The sequence below is a fragment of the Cylas formicarius genome, unplaced genomic scaffold, assembly GCF_029955315.1.
Source record: "Cylas formicarius isolate icCylForm1 unplaced genomic scaffold, icCylForm1.1 PGA_scaffold_3__17_contigs__length_32017465, whole genome shotgun sequence".
Classification (NCBI taxonomy): Eukaryota; Metazoa; Arthropoda; class Insecta; order Coleoptera; family Brentidae; genus Cylas; species Cylas formicarius.
The window spans coordinates 3,296,202-3,313,674 of NW_026844326.1; the positions used below are offsets into that span (position 1 = coordinate 3,296,202).

At 34.4% G+C, this 17,473-nt stretch overlaps 2 protein-coding genes across 11 annotated transcripts in view; one reads left to right on the forward strand and one right to left on the reverse strand.

The window, feature by feature from the left end:
* The window catches only part of LOC132698999 (mucin-2-like), a 475,159-nt gene that overhangs the window by 131,251 nt on the left and 326,435 nt on the right, over positions 1 to 17,473 (forward strand). The gene's annotated exons all lie outside the window — the stretch shown is intronic.
* The window catches only part of LOC132699000 (uncharacterized), a 72,551-nt gene continuing 60,909 nt past the window's right edge, over positions 5,832 to 17,473 (reverse strand). For 3 of the 10 annotated variants that reach the window (XM_060665378.1, XM_060665377.1, XM_060665384.1), the window contains one exon: positions 7,385 to 7,895. In XM_060665378.1, coding sequence (XP_060521361.1) covers positions 7,754 to 7,895 — 142 coding nt within the window. In that variant the 3' untranslated portion in view covers positions 7,385 to 7,753. Of the gene's footprint in view, positions 5,947 to 7,384; positions 7,896 to 9,109; positions 9,666 to 11,459; positions 11,702 to 11,757; positions 11,897 to 12,126; positions 12,295 to 12,345; positions 12,620 to 12,895; positions 12,936 to 17,473 lie in introns of those variants that run through there. The other 7 variants (XR_009618460.1, XR_009618458.1, XR_009618459.1 and 4 more) reach the window with 7 other exon arrangements.

A 17,473-nucleotide genomic window follows, 5' to 3' on the forward strand; every position in this document is an offset into this window, starting at 1 on the left:
TATAAAGTTTCCTGTGTAGTAATTGTGAATTTAAATTAAATTAAAATAACTGCGTAACCGACAGTTAATACAAACTAGAATGTCAAACGTGGTGTCAAAGGCTTGTCTGTGATTATCCAATCCTCCAAAATGTCGGAATTGACTGGACATAATCTAGTTTTGGAAAACGCATGTGTGGCAATTACTGAAGTAGCACATTTTAGAAAGGCAATTCTTAGTCATGTAATGGTCCAAAAAATCCAACGTCCAAGGGCTGAACGCGATGCGTGCAATGAACAGGAAAGTAAAAAAAAATCGCAAATTCCAGTGCTGGTAAGCTTTGGCGACTGTTACACCCGTCTAGAAGCAGAAGCAGTTTATTTTCTAGAGAAGCTTTGGTGTAGTAAGTAAAGTGAAGCCACTTTAGGAAAAGTTTTCCTGTCATCCAACCGTTTCGTTAGCAAAATGCTTTGCTACCTGGGAAAGTGTTGTCGATAAGTTCGTTTATAAATATCTTTCGTGCAAATGTGTCACTATCAGATGTTTTTCACGTTCAGCACTGCGAAGAGCTACAACCCGCTTACGGTAAAGGTTTCAAACATGTTTTGAGTTTTTTTTGTACAGTCAAGATTCATCAACATTTTTTGGTTTAAACGTATAATCACGCAAGGTGGCTTCTAATAACGTAAAACACGATCCGATGTTATTTTTGTTAAATGCCTGAGCAACGGACGTATTTTGAGGAATCTTTAACGATATTCCCGGATTTCTTGTCAAAAAATATTTTACCCATTTCTTTTGAGCCATCTGCTTGTCTCGGTTAAAGTGATGGTGTCCTAAGTAGTCTCCCTTTTAGCAGCTAATTGCCAACTTATTTTCTTTTAAGTCATTAATAGCATTGTAATCCCATTTGTGCCTTTTTTTATTATCTATCATTTCGGCTCATAGCCGAAAATTAAAAACAAATCTGAAATGTGAAAGATATTTATAATTTCGTTTCCTATGATGGCAGATCGTGCCGACTTTGGATCACATGATTATGCCATCATAGGAATATGTAAATGTTGAAAAAATGAAATTGAATGGATCGCTTCGCACAATTATAACCTCAAATTAAAGTAATTTCCATAAACGCGTTTCTACATAATACATGACTACCAAGAATTAAAAATGAATACGTAGTCCAAAGTAATATAACAACTATCAGCTCCAGTGTTGCATGAACAACACATACTTTTAAGAAGGACCTCTGCGTTCTTTATTGAAAGGTGCGTTGTTGCCACATCTACTACGAGGATGTAGGCCTCTGAAACAAATCGCCCCGCTGACAAGCGACCCCTTGTTAAGATCTATATTTCAAACAAAACTTAGTATTTTGAATACTGTGGTTTTGCTTCTAACAGCCTTCAGGTGAGGTCTGGTGTTCGTCGGGGGTAGATTCGCGGCTGGGTGCTGTTTGTAGCTTTCATTAACCATATGGCAATGGACATTGTAATGAAATTAAGAAATGGCGGTTGATATTTACATCGGATATTATCCCTTTGAGATATTTACTCTTTGTTATTTAATGTAATGGAACTCTTTTTGTGAACATAAAACAATAGGAAATTAATCATTTTAAGTTTTTGAGTTGTTAATAATGAATGAATTTCTTCAGATTTTTTTCTTTTATTAAAAAAAAAATTAACAGACAAAATTTTCAGATCAACCCCATATGAATAGTTTTATTTTCATTACGCAAAATAAATATAATAAATACGTTGTCACAATCTTTGCAAATTTTGAAATACCCTGTGTAACCGTTGTTGTTGTGTACAGTGTATGATTCGAATAGTGTAACAAATTATGTATGAAAATTACTTTATTCTGTGTTTTATTACGAGTTGCTTTGCTTTGTGATTCTTAAATGCATTCAAAAGATTTCGTAAAGAACGGGTTTTATTCACAAAAATAAAGTTTATTATTATTTATGTTTATTATTTTAGTATTTGTATATAAACTATGTAATGGCCTCATCAATTGTTCAGACCTACTGCAGCAATTCAATTTTCGTGTGCCTTCTTTTAATGCAGCACATAATACAGTCGAACTTCGATAACTCGAATTTTTGATAAGTCGAACCAAATTGGTTGGCAATAGCGTCAAAAGTAGGAAATGCGTGTTAGTTTGTCTTGATTACTCGAATATCTTGATAACTCGAACGAAACATTTGGTGCCAACTTCAATAAGTCGAATTTTCTCGGGGAACCCCCTAATTACGACCGATCTTAACCTGTCTTTTTAACGTATCGGTGCAAGCAGTTCAGTTTCTAGACTTGCTAAGTTCACTTGTATGACTCACTAGTTAATACTAAGTAAAAAATACTGTCCCTATTCAATTTACAGATTATATTAAAAAAAAAATTAAATTTTTGCATTTGTTGATATGTCATCAAAACGTACTTTAAAAGCTTTGTCTGTTGATCAAAAATTCAGGGTTATAAAAGTGGAAAGTGTGTGGAAAGGTAAATCTGTTCAACGCCAGTCTGGGCGCATTTAAGAAGACTGCTAAAATACCGGAAGGGTCTGTGATGTTTGTTGTTTTTTCCCAGTCTGGCGCTGTATCATATGCGTGTTCAATAGTTTTTATTGTTATAATTTTCTCTTCTGCTTGCTATGCATATTTAAGTGTAAGAAATTAATAGGGGAAGTCCTGCTAAAACACTTATTAATTCGGAAACACCGTAATACAGACAATCGTATGGAGTGGCCAACGTATTAAAACAGACTGCAAAAACATAAATATTCTTGGAACAATTTCCGCGATCATAGCCCACACCTGTGTAAACAAACCTTTCAGGTGCGGCCCCTTTGATGACATCACAGAATTATATGGTCGTAAATCATCTAACCCTGTCATCAATATATTTACCCCGTGACGCAGTTACGTTTCATAAGTATTTTTAGTTTAGTTTTACGCAAAACTGGTGTGTCGAAAACATCGTCCTGTAATTGGACAGAATCTGCCTCTTAGACAATATAGCGTTATTGTGATTATTATCAAAATGGCGCATTTTTATGTTGTCTGTGGTTCGAGGTGGACTAACAGGTAGAATTTGGAAGTTATGTGTTGTTTTGGAATAGTGTTCATTCATAACAATTGTGATTTGCTCGAAATATTTTAAAATCCTTTAGCGTTGCTGCTAATAATTTTTTTGCTACCGAACATCGCAAGAAAGTGACTAGTCAGGGCAATACCGACTCTTATGTCAAGCTTTGATTAGAATATAGTAAGGAAGTTAAAAATTGGTTAAAAGAGAGTTTAAAAAAGACACTGGATAATTGAAACAGTTTTTGAGGATGTCAAAAGATTACTGAATATTGTGAAATTCGATAGAAAAAATGAACATGAACATGGAACATAAACTTATGGTAACTCTTAAAGTTTCTAGTCGCGGGTTAAACTTCTGGCGGCTTAATCTACAGCTTTTAAGACTATGAGTCCACTATTTACTTATTCACACAAAAAGTTTGTACAGTAATATGTGACCATTAAAGAGCAATTTCCACAAGGAAAATTTGTTTTTTATTTATGCTTTATGGCATATGGCAAAAAATTGTTTAAATGTGCTAATTTATTGGTTTCGCGGACCAAAATGATGACAGTGAGTAAGAGAGAAACTGTTCAGTTACCTTGCCATTTAAAATAAATGGGAAGTTGCTAGTTTTTTTTTACTTTATAATAATTAAACATATTTCATTTGAGACACAACTATAGCGAACTCAATTTTGCATTGTCGAAGGATAGATTTGATCACACTATGACTAGCTTGAATAGTGAGCTTTTTCTAAATGTTTCAGATATCTTACAAAGGCTGGCTAAAGGTAGGGTGGATAAAAACTGGAAAGTACGAAGTTAGTATACAGGAAAAATTCACCGGTTACTAGATTTAACCTTGCGCGATCTCAAACTATCAGTGATCATTCACCGAATGCGAGCTTTAGCCACCAATAGCGTCAATAAACCTATGGTTAAACCGTCTCCCACTCGGAAGCTGAAGTGTCCAGCACAACATGGACACCCAAAGTTCCATTTGTAAGCTGCACGAGCTGGCATTTACACGATATCACCAGCCAGAGAATGTTCAAAAAACATTCATCCTTTAGTTTATATAAGTTTCTTCGAATGCCTTTCGGCTTGCGTAAAGTTTCTCAAACCTTATCTTGACCACCTCTTTCGAGAATGCCTCTTTGTCCCTCTGGTTGTTTCAAACATCTAGCGTCAGTAAACAAATGGACTACAGATTTCGAATACAAGGACCCAACTTTCTAAGCTTCACATTCTCCTCGGCTACGACGTGGTGTAAGGTCAATTTCTACAGACTCTGGTTGAAATGCGCTGCAAAAGAAATGCTGACGTTGAACACAGCGACAGGCGAAACCTTTAACAAAGTTAAAGACCTCCTGGTCGCCCGTAACGAGTTAGTTTTCTCAGCACATCACACCCAGTTGAACAGCTAATGCTTCAGATAGACCTGAAGAATATTGCTTTCTTCATACAAAAACTTTTCTAAACCGAACAAAATTGTGGTACCTACGCCTGCGAGTTATTGGCCATATTCAGTGGTATGCACGAGTTTCGCCGCTGTCTCAAAGACAGACATTGACCAGACTAGAAACCGTTAATGTACGCAGAGTTATTGGTCAATTGATCAATCAAGCAATGGTCACGAGAGTGTATCCACTTTTAACGTGCCAAACAACACATTATAACAACTGTGACACCAAGAGTTTCGTTAAGTTCTCACAATATATGATACGTTCATAAGGTGGCTGACGCAATCCCTATAAAAGAGATTTCTGTAGAAATAGTGGCACAGTATTCTCTTGAAGGATTGATATCTCGCTTCCGTGAACCGACACCTGTCACAACAGATCGAGGAAGACAACTTGAAAGTCAGCTCTTTCGCCAACACACACGATGCTAAGTGTGCGCCGCCGACGAAATATCTCAGTAACATATCTCATGGTCAGCCTAGGTAACATTTTTAAATAAGATAAACAAGGTACACTATAGGCAATCACTCAGCCTACAGTATACAGGCTATGCAGAGCACAAAACTTTAAGTGACAACTCCATGCAATGGGAATTCCAAAACAGTAATATTTTAAGAAAATTAAAGATAGACCAGAACAGAACCACATTAAATGTGGCAAAAATGACTGTAAGTTACAATACTATATTATGGGAACAAGTTTGATAAATGTCATTTTAGTCACCAGTTTTTTTTTGAATGAGCGAAGCGAATGCTTATTAACAGGAGGAATTTATTAACGTGTTGCGTAGTATACTTTTTCTATGACCATTAGTAGTTTTTTGGTGGAAAAAATATATTTTTGGTATTTATATTGCAAGTATCCAAATGCTAGAAAGTGTTAATGAATAAATTGTAATTCCGAAAACTAATTAAAAAGATGTACATCAACAAATAATGATTAATTAATAATAATTAATAAATATTAACTAACACATATACTTTAAACAAATTGTCGCCATTCCAGAACATTTTTGTTATTGCCTTTTCCACCAACCGGATTAAACTTGCAAAATAATAAAACACAAAATAAAGTTTTTGTTTGAAAATCTAAATGGTCAAATTATTTTAAAATTACAATAATTTGTCAAAATCTTTAATTTCGGTCTTAAAAGCATAGATAAATTCAAATGGTCTGGTATATTCTGTGCCCTGTATTATAAATTACTATTTTTATAAATGTGACAAAATTCTTTAATTTTATAAGTTTTATTATTTTTATCACTTTCTAAATTTCCATTATAGTCAACAGTATAAAATCTTTTTGTTTTTTTTTTAAATATAAATTTTTGGGAAATCCTGGACAAGAGTGTTCATAGGAAATTTCATTCAGTTTGCTGCGATCAAGTTTCATCCACTGCGGAGTTCATTGTAAATTCGGCCACAATTACATCTAAAAAAAATTACAGATGTATATTACAAAAATGATAAAACTATTACCATTTTACAACAATTTATGCATGTTAATTCATTACACCGTTGATACTTTTTTCGTAGTAAAATATATAATCAAAGAACTAGGTGCCCAAAGACAATACTTTACTAACTAACCAGAACATGTGGAGAAATATAAGTCGAAAATACCGTGTATAAGCTTTTTGTGAATATTATCAAAACGATGGCGCATATTTAAAGAATATTCTTTCCTTATATTATTATACGAATATACTTCGCACATTCTAAACCCATAGACAGAAAAGTATTTTAGCAGTACTTACTCCGTATATGTGACTTACATTGTTGTTACGTGGGCATGGATAATAAAAGTAATCGAAGATTTTACCTATCGAGATACGCAAGCGCAAGTCATTTCATCTCTTATGCGACAGGGCAAAAGCAATCGAGACTACCAAATCGTGTGCTGTGATATAAATACTTCGATTATTGAGCAGAAATGGCCGACTTGAATCGGCTATCGAAAATCTACGTAATTTAATTTAGTTTTTATTTTTAATTGTTAATTTAATTAAAATAAGTAAATAAGTAATTAAATTGCCCCCCAGATCCCCAAACTTAACACCACAAGATTCCTTTTCTTCAAATGTTGTTCGGAGTTAGCAAAAATTGCCAGATTTATTGTAAATAATACACACTTCAAGAATCGTGAAAATGACCTTAGAGTCCGGTAGGCCTAACTTGCTTATCGCAACCGATTAAAATAGCAATCACAGAACCTTACTTTAGAATTTGGGTGAAATTCTGTCACGAGAATCAATCCTATAGGAAAAGAAGATAAGCTTGCGTTTTCTTTTATTGCAGCAGTTGCCATCACTAATTTACATGTTTGTATATTGCGGTTATTTTTTATTTTCTTTTTTTATTATATGTTTGTGTATACTATGATGGTTTTGGTCGGGTCTCGCGATCCATCAGTGATGTATCACAAAATCAATTTATACCATTTATTTATAGAGAGAATTAAGAGAAATTATTACAGGGTTTCCGTAAAATGTAATGTCTTACAAAGTGTCCATTTGTTGTTAACTGCACCCTCATTCCTCTGACTTATAGATTTCATTTCGCCACAACATCACGGTTACATTTTCGTCAACTGTTTATTATTATCATTGGTATTACGGCATTGTGTGTTTTTAATTTATTACTATGATTGTTATTCTCTTTGGCCTACCTTACATGTTGAAACGAAAAGACAGATAGGAAATAATAACTAAATTAGGTTGTTATTGGTTATTGCATTTGTTTAATGTTATAATTTTATAGGTATCTAGTTTTATCTGCAAGTCTTTTGTTATTGTCTTCTATTCAGGAAACGTAACGAAGGGGGTAGGGGAAAGTATAGCAAAGGTAAGAAAAAAGCTTATTGTTGCTATTTGATCTATTGATTATTTATTTTTATAATTTTTTTATTTCAATTTAATTATTTGTTTTTTTTTCATAGTAATATAATTTAATGCAACAATGTATGTTATTACCAACCACAAATTTCGCCAATAAGCGCTTATATATACAAAAATACATTTAATTACATAAACAGTTCAGACTTCTACGAGTTTGGGTTTAAATCTTTATTCACACATTTATACATTTGTAACTATAAGTCGAAAATTGACAGTTAAGAATATAAAATCTTCTAAGTGAAACTCTTTTTGTAAAGAACACACGCGGCTAAACAAACGAACTTTGTAAAAATTGCACAATTGAACTATTACGAACTAAAGAGGACGGAACAAAATAACTAATTACTCTAACATCAGTCCGTTATCATCCAGGACGTGGACGTCCCTGATCCGCTTCTCTGCGAATCCCTCCTTTTCTACAATCTCGCCTACTTCGCGACCTTTGGAATTTGTTAATTTGACTTGCCATGGTGCGTACGAAGACCTAGAAACCGTGCAAAATTATAAGTGGCATGAGGTACCACTACCGCATATGTATGCATATAATACGTAAGTAAGGTGACTGAAGATTTAGCAAAAAGTACTTATTTATTTATCAAAATTATTTATTTATCAAAATTAATGTTGTCCCCTTCAAAGTAATTTCCCCAGATATAATACACTTGTGGCAACGTTTTTTTCAATCCTCAAAGCACTTCTGGTAAGCACTTTCTGGTATAGCCTCGAGTTCTTAAAGTGATTTTTTCTTTATTTCCTCAATCGTTTCAAGCCTCCATACTCTCATGGGTTTCTTGAGTTGGTAAAAGAAAAAAGTCGCATGGGGCCATATCCGGTGAATATGATGGCAGAGGCATGATCGTGGTTTTGTTTTTGGCCAAAAAGTTAAACACAACCAACGATGAGTGAGCAGGTGTATTATTGTGATGCAAAATCCATGAATTATTTTCTAACCGCTCCGGACGTTTTCTTCGTATTGCTTCCCGTAAACGGCGCATAACTTCAAGGTCATACTCTTTATTGCCCAAAGTGCCCAACATTTCGGAAAAAATTGCATGACACGACCCAATAAAGATGCCGACGTCTTCACCCACTTCTCTAATAGTGATTGGACGATTGTTCAACACCATTTATTTCACTTCTTCAACGTTTTCACCAGTTATTGACGTGCTGTGGCACCCAGAGCGAGGTTCGTCATCTTCGTGTTCTTGGCCATCTTGGAACTGCTTGTACCACTAATAATTTTTTTTTTCTCAAACTAGATTCACCATATGCCGTTGTCACCATTTACAGTGTTTTGCAGCACTTTATTCTATTTTTTTTGGCAGCAGAAAATCACTGAGCACAGAAAACACGTCTAACGATTCTGTCTTACAAAAAAAAAGTAAACGTGCTAACTGGCTGAAACTGGGAACATATGTTAAGGACATGTGCACCAACATAACAAAAAAAAATCGAAGATTGAATGTAAGTAGCCCGTCCAATAACGAAATTCGCCTTACTTTTTGAACACACCTCGGACACCACTAGTAGAACAACTACACATACGTTTGATCTCACATCTTTTGACCCCCAAAATTATAAAATGGGTTACCTATGTAGAAATGACATCCGATTCTTTGAAAACGTTTGTAAACGGACCATGCGATAGGTAATTAAAAAATACTGAGTTCCATTTAAATGAATCAAGATGTCCACGCGCTTTATTCGGGGCGTTTTACGATTGATGGTACTTTAGAAATTTATCGCGAATGGATTCCTTCGAAAGTAGCAACATTGACATTTTAAATGGGACTTATAGTTTGGTTGTTTTTGAATAATTGCCACGCACCAAATATCAGGGTCGGCTAGCTCGGACCATGCTCCGAATGAAATTCAGCGTAAGGAAAATGTCATTGATTGTAAGTAGTATAAAGGTACACTATAGTTCATCCCCACTCCTCTCCCTTTTTGTTGGCGTGTCCTCCTTCCCCACGACCCTCTAGCTCCTCCCCCTTTACCCATAATCCCTTGAAACTGGCCCCCATTGGATAAGCAACCAGAAATGTGGGGTTTAATCAATCCCCCTCCTCTAGTTTGCGATGGCGGCGAAGCCAATCAAAGCCCAGATATTTTCCCACCCGTAAGAAAAGCAATGGCGTCAATGAGACTTGATCATATTGTTCGCGTGACCATCTGCACCCTCTAGGACAGGAGAAATAAAGACGAAAAGTGTTGGATTTCTTTTTTCGGAACTGGAAGCTGGCTGGCACCAAATCTGCAAAACAAAAACCTGGTTAAAATTTTTATTAATAAATTAGGATATTAGAAACCATATGCATTATTAATTTACTAAGCCATCTACCGTGCGTTAACTTCATACATATTTCGGCATTCTTCTGTTTTAAGGTATCGTGAAATATTTGACTATTTATCTGGGAAAAGTTCATATGTCGAAAATATTATGTGTATGTGGCCGTGGTAGGTTTTCTTTGCAATTATAATTTTATTTTTATTGTTTAATATTTACAAAATTAATTTATCTATCTTATTGATTTAGATTTTCTTTGCTATTTTATTATTTGTTTTTATTATTTAATATTTTCAAAATTAATTTATCTATCTTATTAATGATTTTAAGATATCGCAGTCAACTTTACTATTTCAACAATTTCTTTTATTTATTGATGATCTTTGAGGATAGTGTACATACTTTTTTTTTCGTAACTTATCTGTACCTACCCTTTAATCTCCTATCAACCCATGAAGCAAACTCGAAAGGCATCTTAACTAAAAAGTCATATACTTTAAAGCTGCTGCTACTACTACATGAAAGTGTGTTTCTATGGCAATCTCAACAACAAACAACTGTAATAAAATACTGTAATACTCTTCTCTGCTAACGCTCTAGGAGACGCTATTTGAACCCCGTTCAAAGAAAAACTTCTACAGCCCAAATAACCTCTCTGAACCACACTTAAGAGCATCAGTCTTTCACTGTCTTGCAGCGCCTTCAGATTAATATTCCGTACTAACTACGTATGCCATACACGAAACGTTCTCTTTTCTAATTTTTTTCTATGCGCTACATTAACGAACAGGATCTAAACTTTTCTGTCTGTGTATTTTGTTAGCCACCTTAAAAAAACTAAAAAAAAGGTATGCGAACCTAGAGGATATTTTCCATATTTTTCACAAATGGTGACAACAATTAATGCAAGTATTATTTTTAATAATAATTCATCTTTCGCTATGACATGAAAACATCGATTTTTTAATTGTAACTTTTCTCTTTAGTCTATATCTGTTCTTTAACTAAATCCCGCCTTTTTGAAAAACCAACCTCTAAAAATATTTAATTTTCTCTAATATAAATTTGTACATTTTCCGCAATATGTGTGAATATTTTTGCTAGAGCATTTAGTTACTCAGTACATGTCCTAATCAATATTTTAAAAATATAATTCTAATGATACGTGTTTACGATTTGAACATATCGAAACATTCCCCAGTTTTATAAATGAGAGCTCACTGCCAAACTACCAAACATCACAGTACAAACTACCGTACTACGCCCCCTGGACAAAATCAGGTTAGTCAGCGTCATTAATTCTACCTGCGTTAACGAATAGCGTATTGTTAATTAAGGTTTAATAAGCAGAAAATTTAAGTAACAAATAATTGAAATGAAACTCAATAACATCATAAATTATTAAAAAAAAATTAGAACAGTTGGAATTTACTGGAGTAACCAATTTGGCCCTAAAAATGGAAATTTTCGATACTCTACTAGGTGCCTACAATAAATTTTACTATTATTTTTAATGCAGAGACACAACGATTTTCTAGTTCTGAATTTGATCCGGGTATATGCCCATACTTTACGCCGACTCTAAAAGCCATGCAGTCTAAGCAATCAGAGTTATTGAACGCCCCATTTTGTGTATTATGTTCAAAACAGAGACTCTCTGGGCTTACGACTACAGCTACCAGCTACTACTTTCAATAATATTAACACAAACAAAAATAGGTGGCATTTCTATAATACGTGCAAAGTTTATGTGAAACTGACTGGAAGACAGAGTAATGCACCAATATGTTACTAAACATATTTCCATAGAATTCCGTAATAGCTTAACTCCAAGTTTTCTCATTTAGTCAGTCAAAGCATCAAATGGGAAATTCCAATCCAACATATGTAATGGTGGGAATATATCAATCGCCTACGTGACCGATGGTACTCGACTGAAGCTTCTGCATCTTCTTTACCCCACATGCCGACTTAAAAAGATACTGGTCTAAGTCTCAATATTCCTGTTAAAAAAAGAGAGGTTCTATATTGCCATAAATATGTGTTTTCAAAATTTTACCTGAATGGTTCGTGATTCCTTATATATGCCATGTTGGCAGCAATGTGGCGACGACTACGCTTAAACTTTCCACATCTCGTGTCCCCCATGACTGGTCTGTTTCATATATGAAAGGTCACCTCGCACCGCTTTGAACCTCCTTAAAAAAACGAGGCAAGTCTTGTACTTATCATATCAAAACTTATTTCATCACCTCCAAAGGGGGGAGTAGGGGTTTCTAAAGTATGGTAGGTGAATCTCCTTATTTTTTTAAATTAAAAAAGTGACATAATTACGCGACGTAACTCGATCCGGATCGTTAACGCGTCTCAAGATGGGGGTTTAGAGATGCTGAGGCCATTAAATTGATTCACTAATACCAGTACATACTTATCAAGGTGGACAAGGGCACGTCTGGCCGCTTTGAAAAGCGTGTTAACCTTTTTTTGATTTTTTGATTCCTCGTTATGCAAATCTAAACGGAGCAGGCTCGGATTGTCAGCAAATACACAACTCGCCGATTCAATTCTGAGTTGTTGCTTTACGAGTTACCATGATCTGTCAAATATTTTAATTAAAAAAAAAATCTATTATTTAGCAACAATATACCTTTTTAAAAATAATTTCGTCTTTTTCAAGTTCAACAGGACACGTGTGTTCGTTTCGAAAGGTTTCGTAGTCTGTAGCTCTGTCGAATTCTCCAAAATTCGTTAAACCTTCAGATATTTTCAAAATTTGTACAACGCAGACTTCCACTCACGCAGTTTCGAAAACTTTCAGGCCTCCCCGCCATGCATTTGTACACGAAGCAGGGTCGGATTGTAAGCAAACAGCACCCCCGGTCACTTTTCTTCTCGGGTTCTGCTTGACGAGTTACATCGATCTGTGGAATATTTAGCGTAAAAAAAAATATCTATTACTTTTACCAAAAATGAAGTACCTTTTTTCTTTAAAATTTGTTCGTCCTTTTCGAGTTCGGAATTTTTCGTAGTCTATATCGTCTGCCAATTGTCCAAAATCGTTGAACTTTCAGAGATTTTCAAAATTCGCCCCAACGCAGCCTTCCACGCACGCACGCAGTTTCGAAATCTTTCATGTCTTCCCGCTATGTAATTGTACACGAAGTAGGGTCGGATTGTCAGCAAACAGCACCCACTGTCACTTTTCTTCTCGGGTTCTGCTTGACGAGTTACATCGATCTGTGGAATATTTAGCGTAAAAAAAAAATTATCTATAACTTTTACCAAAAATGAAGTACCTTTTTTCTTTAAAATAGTTCGTCCTTTTCGAGTTTGAAAGGTTTCGTAGCCTATAGCCCTGCCGAAATGTCATTGCATTTGTACACGAAGCAGGATCGGATTGTCAGCAAACAGCACAAGCCTCACTTTTCTTCTCGGTTTCTGCTTGACGAATTACATCGATCGGTCAAATATTTAATATAAAAAATATCTATTTTACCAAAAATACGTACTCTTCTAAGATAAATTAGCTCTTTTCGAGTTTAAGAGGACACGTATCGTCAACTGTAGGATGTTTTATTATTATATTTTCCCGTGTCTATAAATTAATAAACAACAGAAGTTTCCGAATACAAAAATTTCAACATGAGTTTTTTTTCTTGAAACTTAAAAAGTTCTAACCCCTAAAACCATATTTTTAATACGCTGGCGGAAGTATGACAATCCCCAAAAATTACCATATTTAAATTGTTACTATTGATATATTTCTATTCCGAACTTAACTCAATACATGCAAAAAAAAACTAGCGAATGTTATTTATTATCTCCGATGGGTGGAGGATTGAGAAACGTTTAAATAAATCTACCTTTCTGTCTCTCTTTTTCTATATAGGTAACTCATTCTCTCTATCTGTTACTTTCCACAATCCGAATTTACACTTTGTGCCCAAAAATTTTGTAAAATTTTATCTGCTTAACTTCTTCGCGTTGTTCATATGGCTAAGTTTTTTGGGGAGATATATCGTGCGTTATTTCTATTAAAATTCTGTTTCCTTTTTTATCTACTTCAAAAACGTAAGCGAGCATTTTTGGTTGTTTTACTAAACAAAAATGGATACTAAACAAGATCGGTATCTCCGACCTCAGCCTCCTTTGATCACTCCCCAATTTTTTTTTTAATTAAGTATAGAAACCTCGTCGAACATATACATAATACTAGGTCAAAATGTTACGCGGTTACTCATTAAAGTCGCAATTCCGAAAGCTTCTTACCCATCTTTTTGCAGTCTTTTTTGTTTTATTTATCCGTATATGAAATACACAATGAACACAAAACTTAAACTCGTTGGCGATATTGCATTAAGCAACAAACGTGGATAACAGAAACAAACCCATAACACAAACGCTTCTTTAAACTTCGACTGACACGTGAAACAACCCGCATTCCTACGAAAGGCAGGTAAACCAAGCAGGTCAAATTTAAGCTACCCTCCAGTGTCGTCGTAGGTTCGGGCATAGTAAATAACGAATACAACAAAGCGGTAATTTTTAATAATTTAATTTGCATTTTATTTAACTTAAGTTGTTATGTAGAAATTGTGACATTTCTACAATTAATCAATGTACTACGAGTACTTTTCCGCTTAATTACTACTTTGAGAAACAAAAGAAAACGTTAGATTCCATTCAAACTTTTTCGGTTTTCATAATATCTCGCGTTTATTTAGAAGCTAATGGCCTGTGGCCTTAACCAGACGTTTCCAAAGGCTGGTTTGATATTATGTATATAAATCTTAACAAACACGAAAAATAGAGTTATATTGCCACCGAAAATCTGAATTTATGTTTAAAAATTATTGCCTGCATTGGCGCCTATATTTTATAGTTTTTTTTGTATCCTATTTTTTGTTTTGCTTGCAAATGTGTGTCCATTTTCGGGTACTGATTTTTTTTTCTCAAATTATTACAAATTACTCAAAACGGGGTTAAAAAGAGACGAGGAGAAAAGGGAAGAACCCTTATTTCTCCGACACTGACCTCCGATTTTTATAAAAATTGACGCCTTGACACCCTGCGCCTTGAATATTTTGCAAATAATTTTTAAAATTTAACTTCCAAATAACGCATACTCTCGCCTAGTGTCACAGTTTTGGGCCCCATTTTGCTATGGTTAGACAGGTTTATTCTTGTACATTGTCGGGACAGAAGAAGCATCTCCTTCATCCAAATGGACTTTTTCATACCTAATACAACAGCTCCCGGGCATCATCTCGCCTTAAATGTTTCTATTGAATTAATTTTAGTTTCAAAAAATTAGATGATCGTCAAAATTGGCATAAAAAGATAATCAAGATTTAATTAAACAAGAATATGTACCACCGGAATGAAACCTTCAGAAATTACCCCTACAACGGAGATTCTCGTATATAATTTACCAAAAAAAATTTGCAGTGAAAAAGTCAAAGTTCAAAGTTGGCGATGCAGTGAGCATAAGTCGCACAAAATCGGTTTTTGACAAAAGCTATGAAATTAATTGGACACCCCGAAAATTTCAAGTTTGTTAAAGTAAGTGGTTCCTTCCCTCTTACGTATATTTTGGAAGATATGGAGGGGTGTTAAATCAAAGCTTCGTTTTATGAAGTCGAATTACAAAAACTGTACTACCAAATAGTCGATATCAAATTTCTTATAGCTTATATATGTATAATCCCCACCCGTTCCCCAGATCCAAAGCGAACGCCTCACATACTTGTTTCGACAGGAAAAAACTTGACGGAGTACCTCCATCCATCCCGCTTTTTTTTAGACAAGCTCTGACAAGAAAAAGTACGTATCAAATAATGCGCCATTTTAAAAGGGGACATATTATCAATAGTGAAATAATTTATAAACGATTTATATTAAGATATACCTTTATCCTCTTTGCAAATAATTTTCTACTCGCTCACAGGTAGGATCATGAAGATTCTTCAATATTTTGTTGCACCAGGTATTTAGCTTAGCCTAGAATTCTTTTGAAACATAATTATTATTTTTAAAAAAGGCGCACGCTCGATCAGTTGCCGTTTTAGCGATATTTCCTTGTTTCCCGTGTCGGAGTTTATCTCTTTTCTTTTGTGCATATTCTTGTTTAATTAAATCTTGATTATCTTTTTATGCCAATTATGACGATCATCTAATTTTTTGTAACTAAAATTAATTCAATAGAAACATTTAAGCCGAGATGATGCCCGGGAGCTGTTGTATTAGGTATGAAAAAGTCCATTTGGATGAAGGAGATGCTTCTTTTGTCCCGACAATGTACAAGAATAAACCTGTCTAACCATAGCAAAATGGGCCCCAAAACTGTGACACTAGGCGAGAGTATGCGTTATTTGGAAGTTAAATTTTAAAAATCCTTTGCAAAATATTCACGGGCAGGGTGTCAAGGCGTCAATTTTTATAAAAATCGGAGGTCAGTGTCGGAGAAATAAGGGTTCTTCCCTTTTCTCCTCGTCTTTTTTTAACTCCGTTTTGAGTAATTTGTAATAATTTGAGAAAAAAAAATCAGTACCCAAAAATGGACACACATTTGCAAGCAAAACAAAAAAAATAGGATACAAAAAAACTATAAAATATAGGCGCCAATGCAGGCAATAGTTTAAATAAGGGAAGTTACATTTTTAAACATAAATTCAGATTTTCGGTGGCAATATAACTCTATTTTTGTGTTTGTTAAGATTTATATACATAATATCAAACCAGCCTTTGGAAACATCTGGTTAATGGCCACAGGCCATTAACTTCTAAATAAACGCGAGATATTATGAAAACCGAAAAAGTTTGAATGGAATCTAACGTTTGTTTCTCAAAGTAGTAATTAAGCGGAAAAGTACTCGTAGTATATTGATTAATTGTAGAAATGTCACATGTTCTACATAACAACTTAAGTTAAATAAAATGCAAATTAAATTATTAAAAATTACCGCTTTGTTGTATTCGTTATTTACTATGCCCGAACCTACGACGACACTGGAGGGTAGCTTAAATTTGACCTGCTTAGTTTACCTGCCTTTCGTAGGAATGCGGGTTGTTTCACGTGTCAGTCGAAGTTTAAAGAAGCGTTTGTGTTAAGGGTTTGTTTCTGTTATCCACGTTTGTTGCTTAATGCAATATCGCCAACGAGTTTAAGTTTTGTGTTCATTGTGTATTTCATATACGGATAAATAAAACAAAAAAGACTGGAAAAAGATAGGTAAGAAGCTTTCGGAATTGCGACTTTAATGAGTAACCGCGTAACATTTTGACCTAGTATTATGTATATGTTCGACGAGGTTTCTATACTTAATTAAAAAAAAAATTGGGGAGTGATCAAAGAAGGCTGAGGTCCGAGATACGGATCTTGTTTAGTATCAATTTTTGTTTAATAAAACAACCAAAAATGCTCGCTTACGTTTTTGAAGTAGGTAAAAAAGGAAACCGAATTTTAATAGAAATAACGCACGATATATCTCCCCAAAAAATTCAGCCATATGAACAACGCAAAGAAGTTAAGCAGATAAAATTTTACATGATTTTTGGGGACAATGTGTAAATTCGGATTGTGGAAAGTAATAGATAGAGAGAATGAGTTACCTATATAGAAAAAGAGAGACAGAAAGGTAGATTTATTTAAACGTTTCTCAATCATCCACCCATCCGAGATAATAAATAACATTCGCTAGTTTTTTTTGCATGTATTGAGTTAAGTTCGGAATCGAAATATATCAATAGTAACAATTTAAATATGGTAATTTTTG